At 34.7% G+C, this 20,287-nt stretch overlaps 4 protein-coding genes across 4 annotated transcripts in view; 2 read left to right on the top strand and 2 right to left on the bottom strand.

Moving 5' to 3' along the window:
- Nucleotides 1-331: 331 nt before the first annotated feature.
- On the top strand, nt 332-4,446 carry LOC112512483 (uncharacterized protein At4g28440-like). Its single transcript, XM_025118471.1, has 3 exons — nt 332-410; nt 1,111-1,336; nt 3,811-4,446. The coding sequence occupies exons 2-3, from the start codon at nt 1,123-1,125 to the stop codon at nt 3,999-4,001; spliced, it is 405 nt and encodes a 134-aa protein (XP_024974239.1). The 5' UTR covers nt 332-410; nt 1,111-1,122; the 3' UTR covers nt 4,002-4,446.
- Nucleotides 4,447-6,360: 1,914 nt separating this feature from the next.
- Nucleotides 6,361-10,035, top strand: LOC112513552 (protein NUCLEAR FUSION DEFECTIVE 6, chloroplastic/mitochondrial-like). The gene is made up of 3 exons (XM_025119850.1): nt 6,361-6,564; nt 7,886-8,004; nt 9,808-10,035. The coding sequence occupies exons 1-3, from the start codon at nt 6,404-6,406 to the stop codon at nt 9,825-9,827; spliced, it is 300 nt and encodes a 99-aa protein (XP_024975618.1). The 5' UTR covers nt 6,361-6,403; the 3' UTR covers nt 9,828-10,035.
- Nucleotides 10,036-13,066: 3,031 nt separating this feature from the next.
- On the bottom strand, nt 13,067-17,672 carry LOC112512470 (photosystem I assembly factor PSA3, chloroplastic). The gene is made up of 3 exons (XM_025118448.1): nt 17,233-17,672; nt 14,995-15,159; nt 13,067-13,581 (listed from the first exon to the last, which is right to left on the bottom strand). Exons 1-3 carry the CDS (start codon nt 17,608-17,610, stop codon nt 13,261-13,263), a joined length of 864 nt encoding a protein of 287 aa, XP_024974216.1. The 5' UTR covers nt 17,611-17,672; the 3' UTR covers nt 13,067-13,260.
- A 1,111-nt stretch (nt 17,673-18,783) lies between these two features.
- The window catches only part of LOC112512405 (peptidyl-prolyl cis-trans isomerase CYP38, chloroplastic), a 7,433-nt gene continuing 5,929 nt past the window's right edge, over nt 18,784-20,287 (bottom strand). The window contains exons 6-7 of the mRNA XM_025118347.1: nt 19,864-19,935; nt 18,784-19,148 (exon numbers count right to left, since the gene is read on the bottom strand). Of these exons, the coding sequence (XP_024974115.1) occupies nt 18,921-19,148; nt 19,864-19,935 (300 nt within the window). The 3' untranslated portion in view covers nt 18,784-18,920. The remainder of the gene's footprint in view (nt 19,149-19,863; nt 19,936-20,287) is intronic.

Genomic DNA, 20,287 nt, shown 5'->3' with positions numbered 1-20,287 from the left:
GATGAAATCGTTTAGCAATGAACGAGTTTAAGAGTTTTAAGAGTTTAAGAGTTTTTAAGAATTTTAGCCAAATGCTTTATAATATAGTATAGATAATATAAATATAAGATTAATAAAAAACCAATAAATTAGATAAAAATATAAAATTATTTATGTCTTAGAAAATTTATTTTGCAATCTCACGTCTCTTATCCTTCCTAGAATATAAAAGTGTACACTGGAATAGCCGTATCTTCACTAGAAACGTGGACGGTGGAGATGCGTTCGAGAGCTTTTGGAAAATCAACGGCCACCATTGAAGTTAACCATCCATTTTAATGGCGATTTACACGGTAACTCAAACGAGAAGAAGAAACAGATCGACTCATCATCTCTCTCGTATCATCTCCGAAACAGTCAATCGGAAAAAGGTAAATACAAATCTTCTTATACTTTTACGGTTTTCGATTCATCATCATGTTGTGCTTTTGTATCTGCGTAATTCGAGTTAACTGTTTGAATATGATTTCCTATTTGGCTGATCGACGAATGGCTCGTCCTGCTTGATTTGGTGTTTTGATCGTTAATTACTTGATTTACATGATATCTCTTGGTCGAATGATCGGTGTTAGTAGGAAATGTTGAATAAATCAAAAAATTGTCGGAAACTTGGAGTAATTTGTTCTTATTCATTAAATTCTGAGCAGCTGTGTAAATTTTGATGGAGAAATTCTTCTGTATTTTTGTGAAATGTATTTTGATCTAAAAAGTTGCTATTAATTTGTATAATCGAAGATATTTTCTCCATAAGTGACACCGTTTTACTGTAAAAATGAAGCTGCGAATATTATTTTTTTATAAAATCATAATTAATCTGTTGGTTAATTCCTTGTCTTTTTATGTGTGAGTTTATATGTACGAGTATTATATCTCAATTTTTTTAGAAACATAATAAATTGAAATTAATCGCCTGGAAAAACATTGTGTTATTATGGTAGTTTCAAAGAATATATCGTTGCACTTGACAAAATAAGACACGTGACACCTGATTCTGGTTCTGAATGGTGAGTTTGTTGCAATTTTATTTGAATTTTTGATTGATTTGTAGAGAAATGATGTTAATGATTGTAGAAATTGTGAGAAATGGCTGAACCAAAATCACCTATGAGGAAGCCTGTTTTCACCAAGGTTGATAGCCTGCGTCCTGGAACCAGTGGTCATAATCTGATAGTGAAAGTTGTTAGTTCGAAGTTGGTGTTGCAGAAGGGCCGTCCGGATGACCGTCAAGTGCGAATTGCTGAATGCTTGGTAGGAGATGAGACCGGGACTATACTATTTACTGCAAGAAACAATCAAGGTAATTTTTACTAATTAAATGGAATACTAGGAATATATGTATCTAAATTTATTGTCTTATAATTTTCTTTAGTTGTTAGTAGAAAGCATTACTTACTTCATAGTTGGTTTGCATACCAACTTTGTAATATTCGAATAAATGTCATACTGATCGATTAAGCAAAATTTGAAGATATATTGCTTGAGATGTTACATTTTTCTCAAGTTTTCTTGAATATGAATAGCAGCATGAGTTACTTGAAGTTGTGAATGATCACCATTGGTATTCTTCTAGACAACTAGGTTTTCTTATGGCATTTAGGCCATGTTCGGCAACTGCCATCCATAAGTTATCTTGTTTTTTGAGCTTATTAAAAAATCCCTATTTGGTAAGTCATAAAGTACCTTATATGCAAGTTTTTTGAAAAGTTATTTTATAGCTTTTCAATAACCTTATTTTTTATATTTGTTTCCAATTATGCCTCTTGTATGTTAGAATTGAGTAGTCTTTGAACATGTTTTTAGGTCATTTTATATTGTTACAAGCTTTTGTGCTAGTTATTGCTGAACTTGACTCGTTTATCAACCAACAACTAACTTACAACTAGTTTGCCAAACATAACTTTAATCTTTATTTTGGTTAATTGTGAAGAAGTAGTCAAAGATGTAGATTTATTGAGCATGTCTATTGTATTTGAACATAACTTAGTTGTATTTGAACATAACCTAGTTGTATTTGAACATTACTTAGATGCAATAGTGGATTTGTGGTTCATAACTTCACATTAGTTATCTAGCCCACTTGACTGGACTTATCATGACTTGTGGTTAATAACTTCACATTAGTCCTCTAGCCCAGTTGACTGGACTTGACATGACTGGATAGGCAATAATGAGGAGGTGGGTGAAAGAATTATGGAAGATTTTAGGATTTAATTTGACATACTTTTGTAATTTACCAATCTTGTCTCATCTTTTTTATTTTTGTTCCATCCACTGACGGACCCAAGATTTTGACTAAGCGGGTGCACTTTTAAATGCCTGTAAAGCCGCTCGATGTGTTTTTAGCGGAATTCCCTCTTTGGTTTTTTTTTAAAGTTTTCTGCTTGATTTCGAGGGACTTTTTTAGTTTTTTTCAAGAGTATTTTTTGATTTTTTTGATTGATTTCAACACATTTGCACCTTTAACTCTTCAAAAACTCTAATATCTCGGAACACACCCCAAACTTTAGCGGGTGCACCTTACGTTACCAAAAAAAATTCCTTCTTACAGGTTAAGGTTGAGCGATAGCACGGGAGGTTCCACCTATTCTGGTTGAACATAAAGTATGATTTTTTCTGTCCCACTCAGATCCTATGCTAATGTGACATCAGACATGAGACAACAAGCTCTTGTATAGTCTTGTCCTGCCTACCAAGTACCAACCACACAATTATGAGAACTACAACTATTATATTGATAGTAGTAGTGAATATCCTACTACTTACTGTAAAAATATACGTAGACCGACTTTGTGAATGCATGGAAACCCATTAAATTACTTTCCAAAAAAACCTTGAAGAGAACGGAGATTCTAACATATATTAAGGAAAAATGTTGGACTCTTAACAAACTAAAGATTGAAATGTGATCCATTTGGTTTGCCATAGGCAAAAGTGTAGTAGGGGATGAGCCTTAGATCAACTTCTAGTGGTAAGCTTATTCATTTGTGAATATTGATCATTAGGCAGAGTCATAAAAGTGATCTTTTTGCAACAAAAACAAGCAAAATGCTGAGTTTAAACATTTTATGCCTCAAGACATTTAGCAAGTATCAGAACATGTGCTGCATCCATAATGTTTAGCAGTTTTTTAGGGGTCGTTTACCAAACGCTTCTTCGGGTAAGCGCTTATCAAGTCAATTTACCTTACCAGATGAATATGGTAATGCACTAAGAATCTTACGTGGTAAGAGTGAGACAAGAACCAAGAGTCTTACCCGGTAAGTGAGGGCGACGACTCTTACCACGGTAAGCGCGTACTGGGTAAATTGTTGTATACGTTGTCATTTTGGTGGACTAAAGTTTTACGCGGTAAGTAAGTGGTAATGTTAAATATTACCGGTAATGCTTACCGGGTAATTGTTTGATAAACGGTAATATAATATTTCCAACAATGATTTATTGCTTTACTACAGAAACTCATCTTCTTATACCCCATTTCTTATATTTGTCAGGCGGGTGAAAGAATTATAGAAGGTTATTAGGGTTTTAATTTGACATGGTTAGTTTAGTAATTTAATAATCTTGTCACTATCTGCCTAACTTTTTTCCAACTAACTTATTGGAACAAAAATAAGTGCATTTTTGTCCCACTCAGTTCTGATATGTAGTCTAACGTCGTGCCAAACGTTAAACAAGTTTTTCTTCTATCTTATCCCGTCCAATTTTGCGTACCAGACTCATGCTTACGGAAATTTTACTATCTTAATTTTCTATATTACGTCTATGATGCAGTTGACCAGATGAAAGCCGATAGCACTGTAATCTTGCGCAATGCCAAAATCGACATGTTCAAGGGATCAATGAGGCTCGCGGTCGACAAATGGGGTCGTGTTGAGGTGACTGATCCCGCCACTTTCATCGTAAAAGAATACAACAATCTATCACTTGTTGAATACGAGCTCGTGAACGTGATGGAAGAGTGACCGAAAGAAATGCTTATCTTTCATGCTGTTATCGTGCCATAAGAAAAAAAAATCTCGATAGAGTTCCATTGGTTTCTTGAGATTGTGGAATTTCTCGATAATTATGCCGTTCTTCTATCGGTCATGATTTTTGACGGAAAAAATAGTATTGTAGGTGAAAAATTTGAAGAAAATCTGATTTTCTACGAGAGGAAAGTCCGACGATAAGGATTGGGAGAATCGGTGGAACCTTGACGGATTTTAACTCGATTGGTTAAATGTGTTCGATGAGATAAAAAAAGTGTTCGGTTTGGTTTGGTTTGGTTTTTGTTATTAAGACTTGGGATTTTGTTACGTGTTTTCGAAGTATAAAAGTTTGCCGAGAGATCAGTTATCGAACGATTTGTGTGCGAGTTTATGAATGTATCGTGTGTTTAATAACTATGGGTCTATTTATTTTTCCGGTTTTATTTTTGTCGAAACTTGGATTGTGGACCGGAGTCCATCCCGAATCTCGTCTATTTGTATTCGTAAGACTTGCTGAGATAATTTGCTTTTTAGGGTGCGTTTGGTTTACTGAACCGTCTGAACGTGATAAAACAGAATATGGATTCTCGTTCTATGTTTGGTAGGACTTTTATGTGAAATAGACATGAATAAAGTGGAACAAAAGAATAGGTCTGTTCCACCGCTGTCTCATGGAACAAAATGAAACAAGGTGAAACAAACTTATATTTTACCAATTTAACCTCAAAATAAAGCTTAAAAGGTTGTTTGTTTACCTCTTAATAACACTATTAGAAGGTAGTATCTGAATCGATAAGAAGTGAACCTCGTTTGGCAAAAAAAAGTTTGCTTCTTAATGGTTCTAAAACTCTCTGAATAATTTTGTATCATGTGCTTACTTTAACCATTCAACACCCTAATTTTATTGTAAGCAATTACCAAACAATTATATACCATTTTACACTATATAATAAGAACCACTTAATCATTCTAAACACTTAATCATCCAACAACCCATCAAAAAGCAAATAGATCACATTTTTACATTTTAAACTTAAAAGCCACTCCTATCAGGAGTGAGTACACCATGACAGAAAAAACTTGCAATAAAAAAGATTTCACCTTTGTGAATGCCACAGGAACATTTACAATGATGAATTTTTATCCATAAAATATGGGACCCACAAGCAAGCGATTACCGACAAAATTCATCAGATTCACCTACCTTTTCATAATATTATCAGCTATAAAAATAGGTTGTGGGTAACTTGTTATGTCTCTTACCGGGTAAGATTTGTGGTCATTGTCATGCTTAAGGGTGTAAACGAGTCGAGTCAAGTAGTAGATTATTCGAGCTCGACTTAAAGAAATAATATCTAGCTCGAGCTTGATAAAATTTTCAATGCAGGGCTTGAGCGAATATTATTTGAGTTATAGAGCTCGAGTTTGATGCTCGTTTATGGACTCGGACTCACGTTCGATTAACTCGTTTATTGGCTCCAGTTTGATAATTTTTATGTGGATATATAAGCATGTTTGGTTTGAAAAAATGTATGCTCGAATGACTCGACTTAAAATTTTAATCGAGTTTTCGAAAGAGCCGAGTTGAACATTGGCGTCATGAAGCTCAACTCGTTAAATTAGACGACTTCTATTTTATGTTCGAGATCGACTCGAGCTCGAGAATTATCAAGCTTGAGCTCGAGAATTGTCAAAAGCTTGACTCGTTTACACCCCTAGTCATGCTTACCCACTAAGGTAAGTGACATAATATTTACACGGTAAGTATTGTAAACGACCCTAAAGCTGTCTATGTGGTTAGTTTTTCATCAAGTCCTGCATAGATAAACTATCTGTATAGTTTAAAAGATTTTTGTTTAGGTGATTTTTTTAATAGATGAAAGTAGCGTGCTTTTTAATTGGGAGGGATAAATAAGTCCATTTCTATATTATTAAGTCACTAATAAACAATCATATATAGCTGACTGGATAAGTTATGAGGTCCAGTTTGTTAACAACTTAATAAGCTTAATGTGACTCACAACTTATTCGGTCAACTATAAATAACTGTTAAGTAATGACTTAATGATATAGAAAGTGACATGTTCAGTAAGCTTCTAATAAAAAACTTTATGCAGAAAGCCAAATTTTTTCCAAATTTACCTCTCCCAATTGTAAAACACGCTTCTTTCATCTATGAAAAACTCTTCTAAACAAAAACCTTTGAAATCTACACCTAATTCATACATACAACTTTATTAAGTAAAAACCAACTAAACAGCCCATTGGGCCGTATATTGACTAGAGGCCCATTATCATTGAACCTGTGACCGTTTTTCCCAGGTGGCTTGATTGCCAATTTGCCATTGAGCCTAGGGTTAAGACGCTGGTTGGTAGCTTCGCGAGTCTAAACAACAATGGCGTCCAGTTCAGGAAGACAAGTTCTTCAGAAAGCGAGGTCGTTCTTCAGCTCAACACGTAAACTTCAATCTCCGTCAAACCTTAATGGACTGTCGCCGGCGAGTACTACTCCATCTTCTCGCCTCTCTCCTCGCCGGAACCCTCTGTTCTCCTCCAGGTTCGTTACTACTACTAATTATTTCAATTGTGAAAATGTAGATTTAGTTTGGATTCATGCTTAATTTGACAAATCTCGTTTGTAATTCCTCCTTCCGAAATTGATTTATCGCGATTCGAGAGCTCAGTTTTTCATATCTGAAATTGAAATGAATGTTAGCTTTTAGCTCGTTAGTTTTATATAAATGATTTGTTTAACTCCATGAGAGATGTTGGACGTACAATGTCGTCTTCGAGTTTTCATTTTCGAATTCATCAGAAACCGATCATTCTTACGAACACAACTACGCAAGTGTTTGTGTTTGGCAATCAGTTCATATTCTCTCCGATTCACAATTACGATTGAATTTGAAACAGAAGATAAGTAAAAAAAAAATATAGAGTTGAAGCATGATTTGATGTAAAATAACCACCACAACAGCTGTCAAGGCTCACTGTTGTGTCTCACGCTTCTGTAACATGATATTTTGTTAGTTTTTAATATATAACTTAATTTAAATTGTGTATTGTTACATGCTTGTTAAGTAATAATAAAAAGCATATGTTTAAATATATAATATTAAGTATGATTATAGAGATTTGTCGTCATAAGTCACGCCCTGGAAAACGCCTTAGCCTCGCCGTGGTTCCTAAGGCTTGAGGCTTTTCTCAACGCCATGCCACGCCACACGCCATTTAGAATCTTGAAAATAACACGACGTCCTCAAGTTACAGTTACTCCGTCCCAAAATAAATGTCCAACGATGAAAATGACAGACAATTGTAAACATGTGTAATTATTACACTTTAATAGGGAGTAATAAGTTTCTCCATCGGGTAGAGTTGGAAAGCAGCCAGTTACTTTCTGAAAATGGACAGTTATTTGGGACAAACTAAAGTCGAAATGTTGACACTTATTTTGGGACAGAGGGAGTATATTCTCATCTTCCCACATTTGGAAACCAGACTCCCACTTTGGTCATATATGGCAACCATAAGCTAACTTATTGAAATGATACTTCAAAATCGTGTGGTTCAATAAACTATAGGGGCTTCTTTTCAACTATGTCCCTTATATTTTTAATTTTTAAACATGTCGGTTTAAAGTTATTTTACATTGTCATCAAGATTATTAGCCACTAGTTTTTACCAAACATTGACTAATTTATTAGCTATATTTTTCAGCTAATAAAAATAATTAACTTTTCAGCTATCGGTTAGAGTATAAGTCAACAACTAGTTTGCAAAACATAACCTCTGTATCGCTCTAAATTTGAAGGCATCTTGGTATGGTGAAGTTGATTCCCAGCATAAATTACATTTGTGTTGTGTCATGCTTGTAGGGAACCAGTCGAGTTGGCTTGTGCGCAGTCTCTGATGCCTCTTCATTCTGTAACTGCCTCATCGTTACTCAAGTCGATGTTGTCTTCCAAGGTCGGCCAGTGGAGTTCTCTGTCCGAAGGTTGGTTTTCTTGTTTCTCTGTTTTGCATTTCATAAGGCCCTATGGTAATGCATGTGTTGCAATTGTTGGTGTTTCATATGATTCATTTGGTTATAATGAATCAAGATTGTGGTCTCTAGATTCAGGTTGATGTAGAATTTGCACCAATTCCCCATAATCACCATATATGCTATAGGAGTATAGGGTTATTTTAGTTTCACAAAGAACTTGATAAGCCTTCTAGAGGAAGAGATGAGAACTATATGGTTGCATAAAGACTGTCACAATACTTAGAAACAATGTCTTCCTATGATACTCGGGAAGTTTAAGGGGCTGTTCGGTTGGTTTTTCTTTAAGTCATCTATGTAGCTGTCTCTATGGATTAATCTGTCTATATAGATTGAGAAGGTTTTTGTTTGGGAGGGTTTTTCATAGATGGAATGGAAGCATGCCTTTTAATTGGGAGACATATTTGGAAAAAAAAAACTCTGCTTTTTGCATAAAGCTCCCCTTAGAACCATACTAAATAAGCCACTTTCTATATCATTAAAACCCCTACCAAACAATCACATATAGCCTACCGAATAAGTCATGAGTCCCATTAAGCTCATAAAGTTATCACTTAGGGGCGGGAGACCGATGATTTTAGAGAGGCAAAAAGAATATGGGGTTATTTCTGGTATTAATTTGTTTTAGGTGGCTTATCGGGGACAAGTGTAGGGTCTTGTCTTATTTAATATAGCCATCTTGGCTTAAGGGCTTAACGATTAAGGCAATAAAGAAACACGTGTATATGGTGAGCTAACAAGCCGCCCATGAGCGCGTTAAGCTGTAAGTAAATAACCCATTATCCGTTTATGAATGAATGGGGTAAATCTACAGCAACCATCAATGTTATTACCAAATTCACCATATTTTCTCGTGCTGCAATCTTTGCTGTAATCGCGCCACTATAGTAGTGGTAACTCAGTTCGTGGGCGATTTATAGGTGCTATTCAAATTGTTATTAACGTAAAAGAATCTAGAGTAAACTATGTTTTTCGTCCATGTGGTTTGTTGAAAATTGTTATTTTTGTAAATATCTTCTGTTATTATTTTAGTCCCTGTGGTTTCAATTCCTTGCTTTTTTCGTCTCTAGTTCTTGTGTTTTACAATTTATTAGTTTTTCATCCTTGTAGTTTACAGTTCATAGCTGTTTTCATCCCTGTGATTTACAGTTCATTGTTATTTTAGTCCCTCGTACTTAATGTTAAACCATAAACAAAGTTACCCTCCGGAACGAAAACAACAATAAATTATAAAGCACAAGGATGAAAAACGTGATTTCAAAAATACAGAGATGAAAATCGCAATCTTCGCTCCTTCAAGTCAATTGTAATTTTTGTAGCTTAGGGCTACTTATTCAACGTCCTAACCACATAATATGATCATACTGTTTCTTGGTAACGATATTTTTAGCGTTCCTACTCATTGGTGGATTTAGGGGACGTGTTAGTCGGTACCCGTGCAACCATAATTTTTTCCCAGCAGAATGTATATCTTTTGAGTCCTTAAGAATGCTACCACTTCGTTTCATTGTGTGGTACAGTTCAACCACAAAAATAACCCGTGGAATCCATCAATATTTTTTTTTTGAAATTATACTGCAAATGCAACAAATAAACTCACACCCCCTCCTCACCTATGGTGAGGTTTGAACCCCTGACCTCCTAGGAAGTTAAAGGCTACGATACCGTTAGGCCAAACGTCATTTGGTGAATCCGCCAATGTTCCTATTTGATGTTCAGAAAATGCATTACAATTTAAGTTTATTTACTCTACAGGATTTGCAACACCACTATAACATGGCCTCCACAACATGTATCACAAAATAGATGAAAAATCTGGTGGGAATGATGCAAACTTGAAGCTGATTCCTATTTCCAAATAATCTTCAGAATTTAATGTCTCTTTGTAATGGAATTAAATCTATGCTTCCAAATTTTTGTGACATTAATTGTTGTACATTCATTATACTATTTTACTGAACCTACTCTACTCATTACATTAAACATGTGTTTTTTTTTTTCTTCATTAACCTGCATATCCAACCCCTTATGCAATTGACTAATCCCAGGGCGACCACCTGCTTTGCGGGTAGCTCGGAGTCACCGTAGTTGAACCTCCGTGACCACAAGGGGATTTGTATTCCTCTTTGGATTTGAACCTGAGACCTCCCAACACTTTTGACCTTTGGAGCCCAAGCTCAAACCAATCAGACACCACCTTTGTGGTTTACATTAAGCACGTGTTAAGCATATAGCTAGCGTTCCTTCTGAGTCAAGATCAAACTCTTCTCTCCCATGACTTTCTGGGTCAACCAACCCGGATCTGTCCTGGCGAGGCTATTTGCATTTTGGAAGGGCCGGTGATGGAAGCTTATTCTTATTTGGATCACCAAGTAATCGGTGGAGAACTGGAGATAGTGTTAATTGCATAATTTTGATATAAAACTTGATGTAAACACTAAATAAAATTGTTTGGTTTAACAAAATGTTTTTTTTGAGGGAATTGGTTTTTGTGAAAGAATATGGAATGAAATTGAATTATATTTTTCGTAAGATAACTACAAAAATAAATTAGAAATATTTATAAAAATAATTAAATTAAACTTTAATTAATTGATTTATAAAATAAATGATATTAACATATTTTAAAACATTATTTTAAATTAATATTATGAAATTTTGTAAAATACCAACTATTCTCATGAAATATTTTAAATCCAATGTTTGTTGAATTTCAATTCTTGACTTCCTTTGAATTCAATTCTAAGTTGGCGTTTGGTTTGTGGAATGTTTTCGGGTGTAATGGAATCTGTCAAAGGAATTAGAATGAAATGTTGTCAGATTTGATCACATGTTTGGTTGATATACATTGAAATGGAATCCGTTAAATGAATTGGAATTGGTCTGTTTGGTTCATAGAATATAGCTTTTGAATTGGATTGAAATGTTGGTAAATGATCCAAATACTTTTTTTTGAAAAATTTAAATTTTTTCAAACTAAAATACTTTGATAGAACAATCATTTAATGTGTAAAACAATATAACATACACAACATCCCTAATGCATTAAACACATAAACAACGTGACAAGAAAAGATTATTAATACAAGAAAGAAAATTGAGCATAAAAAAGCGAGTTTTAGGTTATTATACAGAAATCGAGCAGAAAAAATAAAGTAGAACAATTTATTAGTGAAAACGAGTAGAAAAAAGTGTGAATCAAGTAGGAAAAAACGATTGGATTGAGCGTGGAAAAAGGAGCAAAAAAATTGAGCGGGGAAAAACGATATTAAGGAGCAGAAATCGAAAGTAGGAATCGAGCATGTAGTAGGGAGAAATCGAGAAATCAAAGTTGGAGAAGCTGTAGAGAAAAGAGAAATTGAACATGTAGTAGGGAGAAATCGAGAAATCAAAGTTGGAGAAGCTGTAGAGAAAAGAGAAATCGAACATGAGAAGTGACGGGGAGAAGTCAAAAATCATTGCGATGGAGAAGAAGGTTTTTAACATAATAGAGTTAAACGGGTATATTTGGGATTATGAAATTAGAACATTCCATTCCATCAAATACCATCTTATTGCAAAGGAACGTTTAAATCCTTTATTTGTAGAATTCAATGGATTTTTTTTTGAAGATTTTTTCCTTAAAAAAAAATGAACCAAACAAAAGAATAAAATTTGGTTAATGAAATTCAACATTTTAGTTCCATCAGTAATAAAATTATCTATATCTATATATGTATGTATGTATTTTATTTTTACAACAACTTAATAAAATATATTTTTTTATCGAATTAAATTGTTCATAATTAATTTTGAATATGTTACTTGTATGTTTTAATTAAATATGTTATTGGATTTTAAATTATTAATAAGTAATTGTGAATTCCTATAAGTTAAACACGTTAAAATTAAATTTTTAAAAACTAAAAAAAACATAAATTTAATCTGTAATATAATATAAACAAAAATTTAGTGTTTTGAATGATTAAGTTCTTGGACAATTTTTTGGAACTAAGTTCTTAGACATTCCAAAATCTGTTAAATAACTTTTTGGATTTTCTAAAACCTATTAGATACATTCTTATGACCTATAAAACTGGTTAATATAGTAAAATTAGAAAAAATCTGAAATTAATTTGTAATCCTTTTTAAATTATTGTTTTACCTTTTTTAATCGGTGATAGCACTCTAACAAGTTTTGGAATATCGAAGGACTTATATGTTTTAAAAAATTGTCCAAAAATTTAATAATTCAAAACAGTAAAATCCATTAGGTTTTTTTTAACTTTTCCCTATAATATACAAGTAAAATTAAAATGTCATTTTATAGAATAAAATAAAACAAAAATGCATACATCTCAAACTTGAAGGACCAAATTTGAACTTTAAAACCTCAACACCATCATTGGGAGTTGGGACCGAGACATTGCCCAAACTCCTACGGAAGGCACCTATTTCTTAGACCATCCACACAGGGTTTGCAAAACCCTTTCAAAATGAATTGCAAATGGCCACCTCACCATAATTTTATCTGACACTTTCAAATTTTGCAATTGTTATTGCAATGCCACATAGACCCAAACAAACTTTTTTAATATATAAAATTAATTACTCTTATTCAATATATATATATATATATATATATATTATTTTTAAATAAAATATAAATACAATCATAATAAATATGTTTAATTAATATAGYTAAATTAATTTAAACATTAAATTTTATCATCACCTAAAATTAAAATTATACATATTAAAACATATAATATTAATAAAGTTACATATAATCTAAGGTATATATAATCTAAGCTATAAAATTACATATAAAACATGTTATTAAATTAAAAATAATTATAATGTATATATAAATAATTTATAAAATAGTTAATAAATGTTGTAGTGGGGACCACTTTTGAAAGTGTAGGTGAATTGCAGGTGTGTGGAAGATAATTGCAAAAGCTGATGTGTCACAATTGAAAGTGTAAATGGATTGCAGGGATGTGGATGGTCTTATACCCAAAAAAGAACCATCTGTCCAAGTGAATGAAGAATATTACACTAAATTTGATGTTTTACCATCCGTTACACCACTTTTTAAAGTGCAAGTCGTTAAATTTAGTGTCTTCATTGGAGATACTCTCGACACAATTCTAACCGTATGCAAATTCTATCGTTGTACTACTACTTACTGTAATCTCGTTGTCGGTTTCTTCTTCACGTTCAAGTTCAACTATCGTTGTTTTGTTGGAGAAACTGGAGATCTTTCATTTGAAGCTGCACGGCTTCTTTAGACAACGGTTTAGGCTCGGGATACCTATCTTCTTCGCCTCCTTCGGCAACTCTTTGAGCCTTGGCTTTCACGATCCTATCTATCTCCGCTGGTGCAACGGATGGGAAAACGACTTTAAGCATTATACGCAATTGTCTTTCATCTTCTTCTTCTATAGGATCTCTTCCGAAGCAACAAACGTATATAGCATCGAGAGCCTTCTCCGCTCTTGCCTCCATAGGAATGGGTGTTACGGGTATGTTTAGTTTCACTCGTTTCTGAAGTTTTAACAATCAATAATGTTAGAATTCATGAACCATTTAGAATAGGCACCCTTAGATCAATCTTAATTGAAGATCAACACTAATGGGATGCACTGGATCAATCTCCGTGAGAAGCACAATTCTAATGAGAGGAGACCCATGGACTAATTGAAATCGCAACAAGAGGTGGATTCTGAATCTCATTGGGCATTGTTACTTATTCATCAGATATGAGGGTTGTTTGGCAGTTGTTGAATGATTTGGTGCAAAATGATTAAGTTGTGAGAATGATTAAGAGACTCTCATGATATAATGTAAAATGAAATATGATTGTTTGGTAATTATTTACAATTAAATTAGGACGCTGAATGGTTAAGGGAGACTCATGATACAAAATCATTCGAAGGGTTTTATAACCATTAAGAGGCAGACTTTTTTTTTTGCCAAACAAGATTCATCTCATAACGATTCAGAGACTGTTTCTTAATAGAACTATTAAGAGGTAAACAAACAATTTGAGTTTCTTCTTGAGCCACCGTATGCCCTTAAGCCATTTACTTATGACTAGGGGAATAAATGGGACGAGCTTTTAACGAGCTACTCGAGCTTGAGGTTAATAATTCTCAAGCTCGAGTTGATCTTGAACACAAAATAAAAACTCGTTTAACTTAACGAGTCGAGCTTCATAACACCAATGTTCGACTCGGCTCGTTCAGAAACTCGGATTGAATTTTTTTAGTCGAGTCGAGCCGAGCCATTCGAGCATACGCTTTTTCAAGCCGAACATGCTAATATGTTCATAAATAATACTATAAAAATAATCAACCTCAAGCCAATAAACGAGCATAGAGCTCAAGCTCAATAACTCAAAAAATACTCGAGCTGGTATCTCTTTTTTCAAGCCAAGCTCGAATGACTCGACTCAAACGGAATGTTCCAGCTATATCTTTGATTATATTATTCATGAACATAAGAACAGGTTTGGTTCGAACAAGTGTATGATTCGAACGACTCGACTCAACTCGAATATTCTAATCGAGCCTAGTCGAAGCTCGTTAAGTTTTATTTTGTGTTTGAGATCGCCTTGAGCTCGAGAATTATTAAGCTCGACTTGAGTAGCTCGTTAAAACCTTTGGATACTTAACACGTTAGTGGGAGGTTCAAATAAGAAACTAAATATTGTGGGAGAAAGTAAGGGAAAGTTGGAATCATTGAAAAAACCCGTTTGAAGATGCATATTTGAACCTATTTGGATAATCCGTAACATATGGTTCACATATGCATCTTCAAGTAGAAATTTCCAGATGTTTTAATGAATTCACATACGAACTTTAATTGTTACCGTCTCACGACTTTTAATCTTCTTATTTGAACCGTGATCTAACACCCTAAGTACAACCAGTATAGTATCGAAAATGAAAAACCAACCTCTCTGGCTTCATTCATCATGGCAATGAACGTTTCCTCTTCGAATTCGATATCGTTCGAAAGCCGAAGTCTCGATACTCCTTCCAAAATCTCTTCAGATTTCAGCAATCCAGCTCCTAATGCAGCTAACCAACAGCACATCAACACATAGAGAGGATCCCCTGCCTATTTCACCACAAATTCTATTTAGATACTGTTAGTTAGCGATTGTGTATAGGAAGATGATTCACGGACCGGATAAACTTAAGAAATGTCGGAAAAACAATTTCCGAATACAACAACTTGACCCTATTAGCCTTTGGGTTCATGAATTTCGTATTGGGATAATTCTTAGTTTTCCTTTGTTCTCCAAAGGCTGTGAAAAACGAGATCTATACCTAGATTCTGGTTTTACATATTTAAATGAGAGATCGACGGTTAGTTGGCGGTTGAACGGTTATAACCGTTAACGGATAAGGTCAAAAGACAGTTACAACCGAATTTAAGTTCTGGAACATGCATCTTCAGCAGTAGCTGAAGACTCCTACAACGATAAGCTGATCAATTGTTGAAAGGCTCTTTAGCGACAATTGAAGCCAATCAACGATAGGTCGAACAATATCCATCAATACCTGATGTTAATTTCTGACTTAGTAAAATTCCCAAACTCTTATGAACTTAGATCCGGAAAGAACATCTTGGGGGCGCTCCCCCTCGGCCCCTTGGAACAACGCAAGGGGGCGCGGCTCCCTTGACCCCCGCTTTATGGCGATCGAAGGTTATAAAAGGGCAACATTTGTAAGTGTGCACTCAGCACCACCTAACTTACGCATGTTTTGCCCTATTCAATCTTCAAGTAAATCACAATTACACTAAAATCACTAACAAATACTTTCAATTGAATAGACCCTAGAACATGATGTTAGTAATTTTAGTGAAATCATCTGTTTACTTATGTAATTGGATTTACAAAAGAATACGAGGTTGGTAGTTAACTTGTATCACCGGCTAGGAGGGTGTGGAGTGCATACTTGTGTAAGTTAACGAGAAGCCGGGATTGCTGGATGGGCGTAATATGGAGGGGGCAAAGGGGGGATATACCCCCGTGCATGGTCCAAGGGCCATTGCCCCTGAAGAGAAGTACTCGGAGAAAATGTGTTTTTGAATGTCCTAAATGACATTCAGAAGGTTTGGCTTGTTTGTTGGCAACTTAACGGGACTCACAACTTAATTAGTCAACTATAGTGTTTCGTAGTGGCTTAATGGTATAGAAAATAACTTATTCAGTAAGTTCCTAAGGGTTAGGGGTGCTCATGGGTTGGGTTAATCGGATTCAAGACATTTGAACAACGTGACCAATGCTTGTGGTTTAAATTTTTTTAACTCAATCCAACCCAAACCAAAGTGCAACCCAACCCAACCCAAACTGTATGGCTTGGTCGGGTTAGTCAGGTTGGTATATAAAAATATTCTTCTAACCTTGAATATGTTATTTCTCTACTCATAATTTCGTTTTCATCAACAACCATTTGGTATAACTTATCCATACTTCTTACATATATCACATTCAGTTAATTTTCTCGGTTTACTTATATATGTTCACAATTACTGAACATATATACGAATGAGTTATATAGATATGTGCATAGATTGAAAACATGTGTATATAAAGAGCATACGTGATAGTATAATTGTATAATCTATATATTAATAGAAATTCAACAATCATATTAAATCCAAGAAATAACAGGATATCGAGTTCATCAGGTTTGAGTTGGATTTTCAAATAATAGTAACCCGAACTACCCAATACCCACGTTTTGCAAATTTTACAACTCGATTAAACATCGGATTGAGTTATTCTGCATTGAGTTGATTGGGTTGGTCGGGTTTTTGAGCACCGAGTCTTATTCTTAATCGGTGCTTCCGAATCTAATAAGAGCTTATGAGCCAGAAGGCTTCCGACTCTGAAGCTTCGATCGATGTGCATTTAACCGCCACTAATTCCTCCAGCAATCACTTCTATTTAACAGAAGATATTTTCAGCATTGATTTAGGAACTGTTACGATTCTCTGGCTTTAAAATTAATCGTTTTATGCCAAAATCGTTACATTTTCTGCTCGACTAGATTTCGTGATGATCGAATCGAATGGGACCAAATCAATCTATCGATTACCAGAAACTTCCGATCAATTTGATCAGTTTGAGTTCTCGAACGAATTCATAGAGAGAAAAAGAGTAAATGTAGAATTAGGTACCCGTCCATGGCGATCTTGAAAGTCGATGAAAGCTCTAGAATCATTCACCGAAGAATTCTTCCCAACTCTCCTTCGAAACTCAGCAAAATCGATGAAATCGCCTCCAACGCCACCGGTGTCGGTCAGAATTCTGGCGACGAGGCCAATTACCGGCAAGGCGCCGATGACTCTATTGGCGAAGCCGGAGATTGTGTTTGAATCCTCCATGTAAGATTTAACAACCACGACGCCATTGGAGGATCTGCAAATGTTGGACTTCGTTGGAGTTTTATAGAAATGGCGAAAGTAAAGAAGAGAGGTTGTTGAAGGATTGAAGGTGAGGGTGTAGAGGTGGTGGTGATGGTTGGGAGTGGTGGCGATGGAGGTGATAACCACCATGACTGACGGTGGGGTGTGGTGGAGTTTGAATGTTGGATTTAGATAGGGTGATATTAGTGGATGTGGGTTTTTATCCTCTGCATTGACGCCTATGGTATGTTTTATGCTTTTTGCACTTTACCCCCTTTTACTTTTACCTATTAAAGTTGCACCCTCTACTTTTATCTTATTTTGCATTTTAGTACGTTTGGTGATATGGGTGTTTGGATATGTGTTTTTAAAACGATTGAAGAATTATAGTCATAATCATATTGTTAGTCGATTAAAGTTATTGACACAATCTGGGCAGAAAGCTGATTAGTGATAACTCCAACCGACTTCACACAGATACCGCCTCCAATGACATTAACGAGGGGGTATTTTTTTTTTTTTTTGTTTACTCAATGGCTAAGGCTAATGGGGGTGTGGGATTGAACCTAAGACGGGTCAGTCCATCCATTTACAAACTGAGTTACCCTAAACCCTAATTATGGATGCAACTAGGTCTTGAATTCTGCAGGTTACCGGCTTGAACCCTTTCCCTAGCCTCAGTCGCTAAGTTCGTTCTGAATCCCTTCTCACATGTGGGGTTCTTAGGGGGTGTTCCGTGTGGGTTGCTCGAGGTTGCCATTACCGGTAATCAATCGTACCCAAATTAAGGTTTAAATCGATTTTTATTGTATATATATTTTTTTTCAAAATGGTTATTTAGTCTAACAAAAAAATTAAAAATTTAAATTAGGGTAAATTGCATGAAAAAGTAACTTACTTTAACTTGATTTATATTTTAAGTAACGTACTTTTGAAACTTTCATTTTGGTGTCTAAGATGTAAAATTTTAAACATTTAAGTACCCAGGTAACCATAGCTCAAGTCCGGCTCAAGCCTGCAAATGATCAACTCTAATTACAGTTTAAACTACAATATTTAACCTTGTTGTTTGTTAAAAATTTGTTACTTTCATTCTTATGCTTCCGAAATTACAGTTTTTTCCGTCCTTACGTTTTATAATTCATTGTTGTTTTCATCTTTAGGCTAACTCAGTGAGTGGTTTACTATTAAAAATAAGGGACGAAAACATGAACGAACTGTAAAGCACAGGGACCACAAAAGCAACAAATCGTAAACCCAACAATGAAAACCGTAATTTCTAAAACACAAGGATGAAGATAGCAATTTTCAACAAATCAGAGGTGCAAAACAGTAGTTTTCTACTTAATTTTCTCAACCATTATTATGTCCCAAAAACTTGTACAGAATATGCAATACAAAACTTATTAAAACAACAACAAAATGCAACTATTGTAGCTTACAACAATTTCCTCATAACATTACCCAGCAATTTTGTAGCTTGGATTAACAAGATTATCCAAACCCGCAACTACTTGGATCGATTCGATAACGTCCCCGACCTTCAAATCGGCCAGAAAGTCCTCGTTTTGGGTCACATATCCAAACACCGAGTAACGTCCGTCCAATATATTCGCATTACTCGGAGTCAATTCACTCTCTTTCAGAAGCCAAAATATCTGGCTTGACGCTGAGTTGTTTTCAAATTCCTGTAAAATGAATCCCAGTGAGGCAATTTACCAAAAATTGTACTCGGGTTTATCTGATTACTCTCTTCTAGGCATGGTAACGAAGCGGGGATTTGGGGGGGGGGGGGGTTTGTAATCCCCGGCCCCGGTGTACAGGGAATAACATTCCATCCCCGGTCAAACACTCAAACCCTATGAAAATTATATGTTAGTTTGAGTCTACCGGGGATCCCCGGCCCCGGGACCCGTTTTAGCGGGGAATCCCCGTCCCCTTTCGGGTAGGGTGAGCCGAGTTCCCCACCGGGTCGGGATACATCACTATCCTTACTCCCTTCATCTCAAAAGAAGTGCTCACGGTTCTATTTTAGTTCGACAGAAGATAAGAGCATGTCCAACAGATTCTCCAAAACATAAATTTTGGGGATTTTGGGCAAAAAAAAATTTGTTTTAACAGATTCTCTAAAACTTTCTCCATTTTAGAGAAAGCGTGAAATTCTCCAAATTTGGAGAACTTTCTACAAATGATTACCATGAGAATATTTTAACAAGTTGTTGAAGAATCTTCCAGAGATGCTTTAAGAGTTCGTTTTCAATTCTACCCTTAATTATGAGATGGAGAACTTCATTACTCTATCAAGTAATACTTATTACACATCTCTAAAACTGTATGCTTTTTTTCAGTGTGGATGTTTATATTTATATATATTTTGAGATGGAGGGAGTATAAAACTCTCACCTCTCTTGCCATGGCCATGGTTCCAAATGCATTGAAGGGGAGCTTAGTTTGAGCCTTGTAGAGACCAATGTCCTGCATCATATGAACATAACATCACTTTACTTGAGAATTTAAATCAAAGTGGACAACTTCAAACCATATATATATATATATATATATATATATATATATATATATATATACTAGAAGGGTACTCGCGCAATGCAGCAAGATACATCTTGATTTTAATGTTTTGTTTTATATTTTGGCTCTATCGATGTTATAATGCGATTTTATGTGGTTTTGAGAAAAAATAAAATGTTTTTATTTTTAAATGAAATATTATAAATTTTTTTAAAAATAAGCAAAATTAGTATTAAATCAACTATTTAAAAGTTCTCATTTTTTTTATGTAATTTCTTTAATATATTTTTTCTTATAATTT

Source organism: Cynara cardunculus (genome assembly GCF_001531365.2).
Source record: "Cynara cardunculus var. scolymus isolate 2C chromosome LG 5, CcrdV1, whole genome shotgun sequence".
Taxonomy (NCBI): domain Eukaryota; kingdom Viridiplantae; phylum Streptophyta; class Magnoliopsida; order Asterales; family Asteraceae; genus Cynara; species Cynara cardunculus.
Note: the sequence above shows the minus strand (reverse complement) of the source record. Positions and strands in the feature narration are given on the sequence as shown.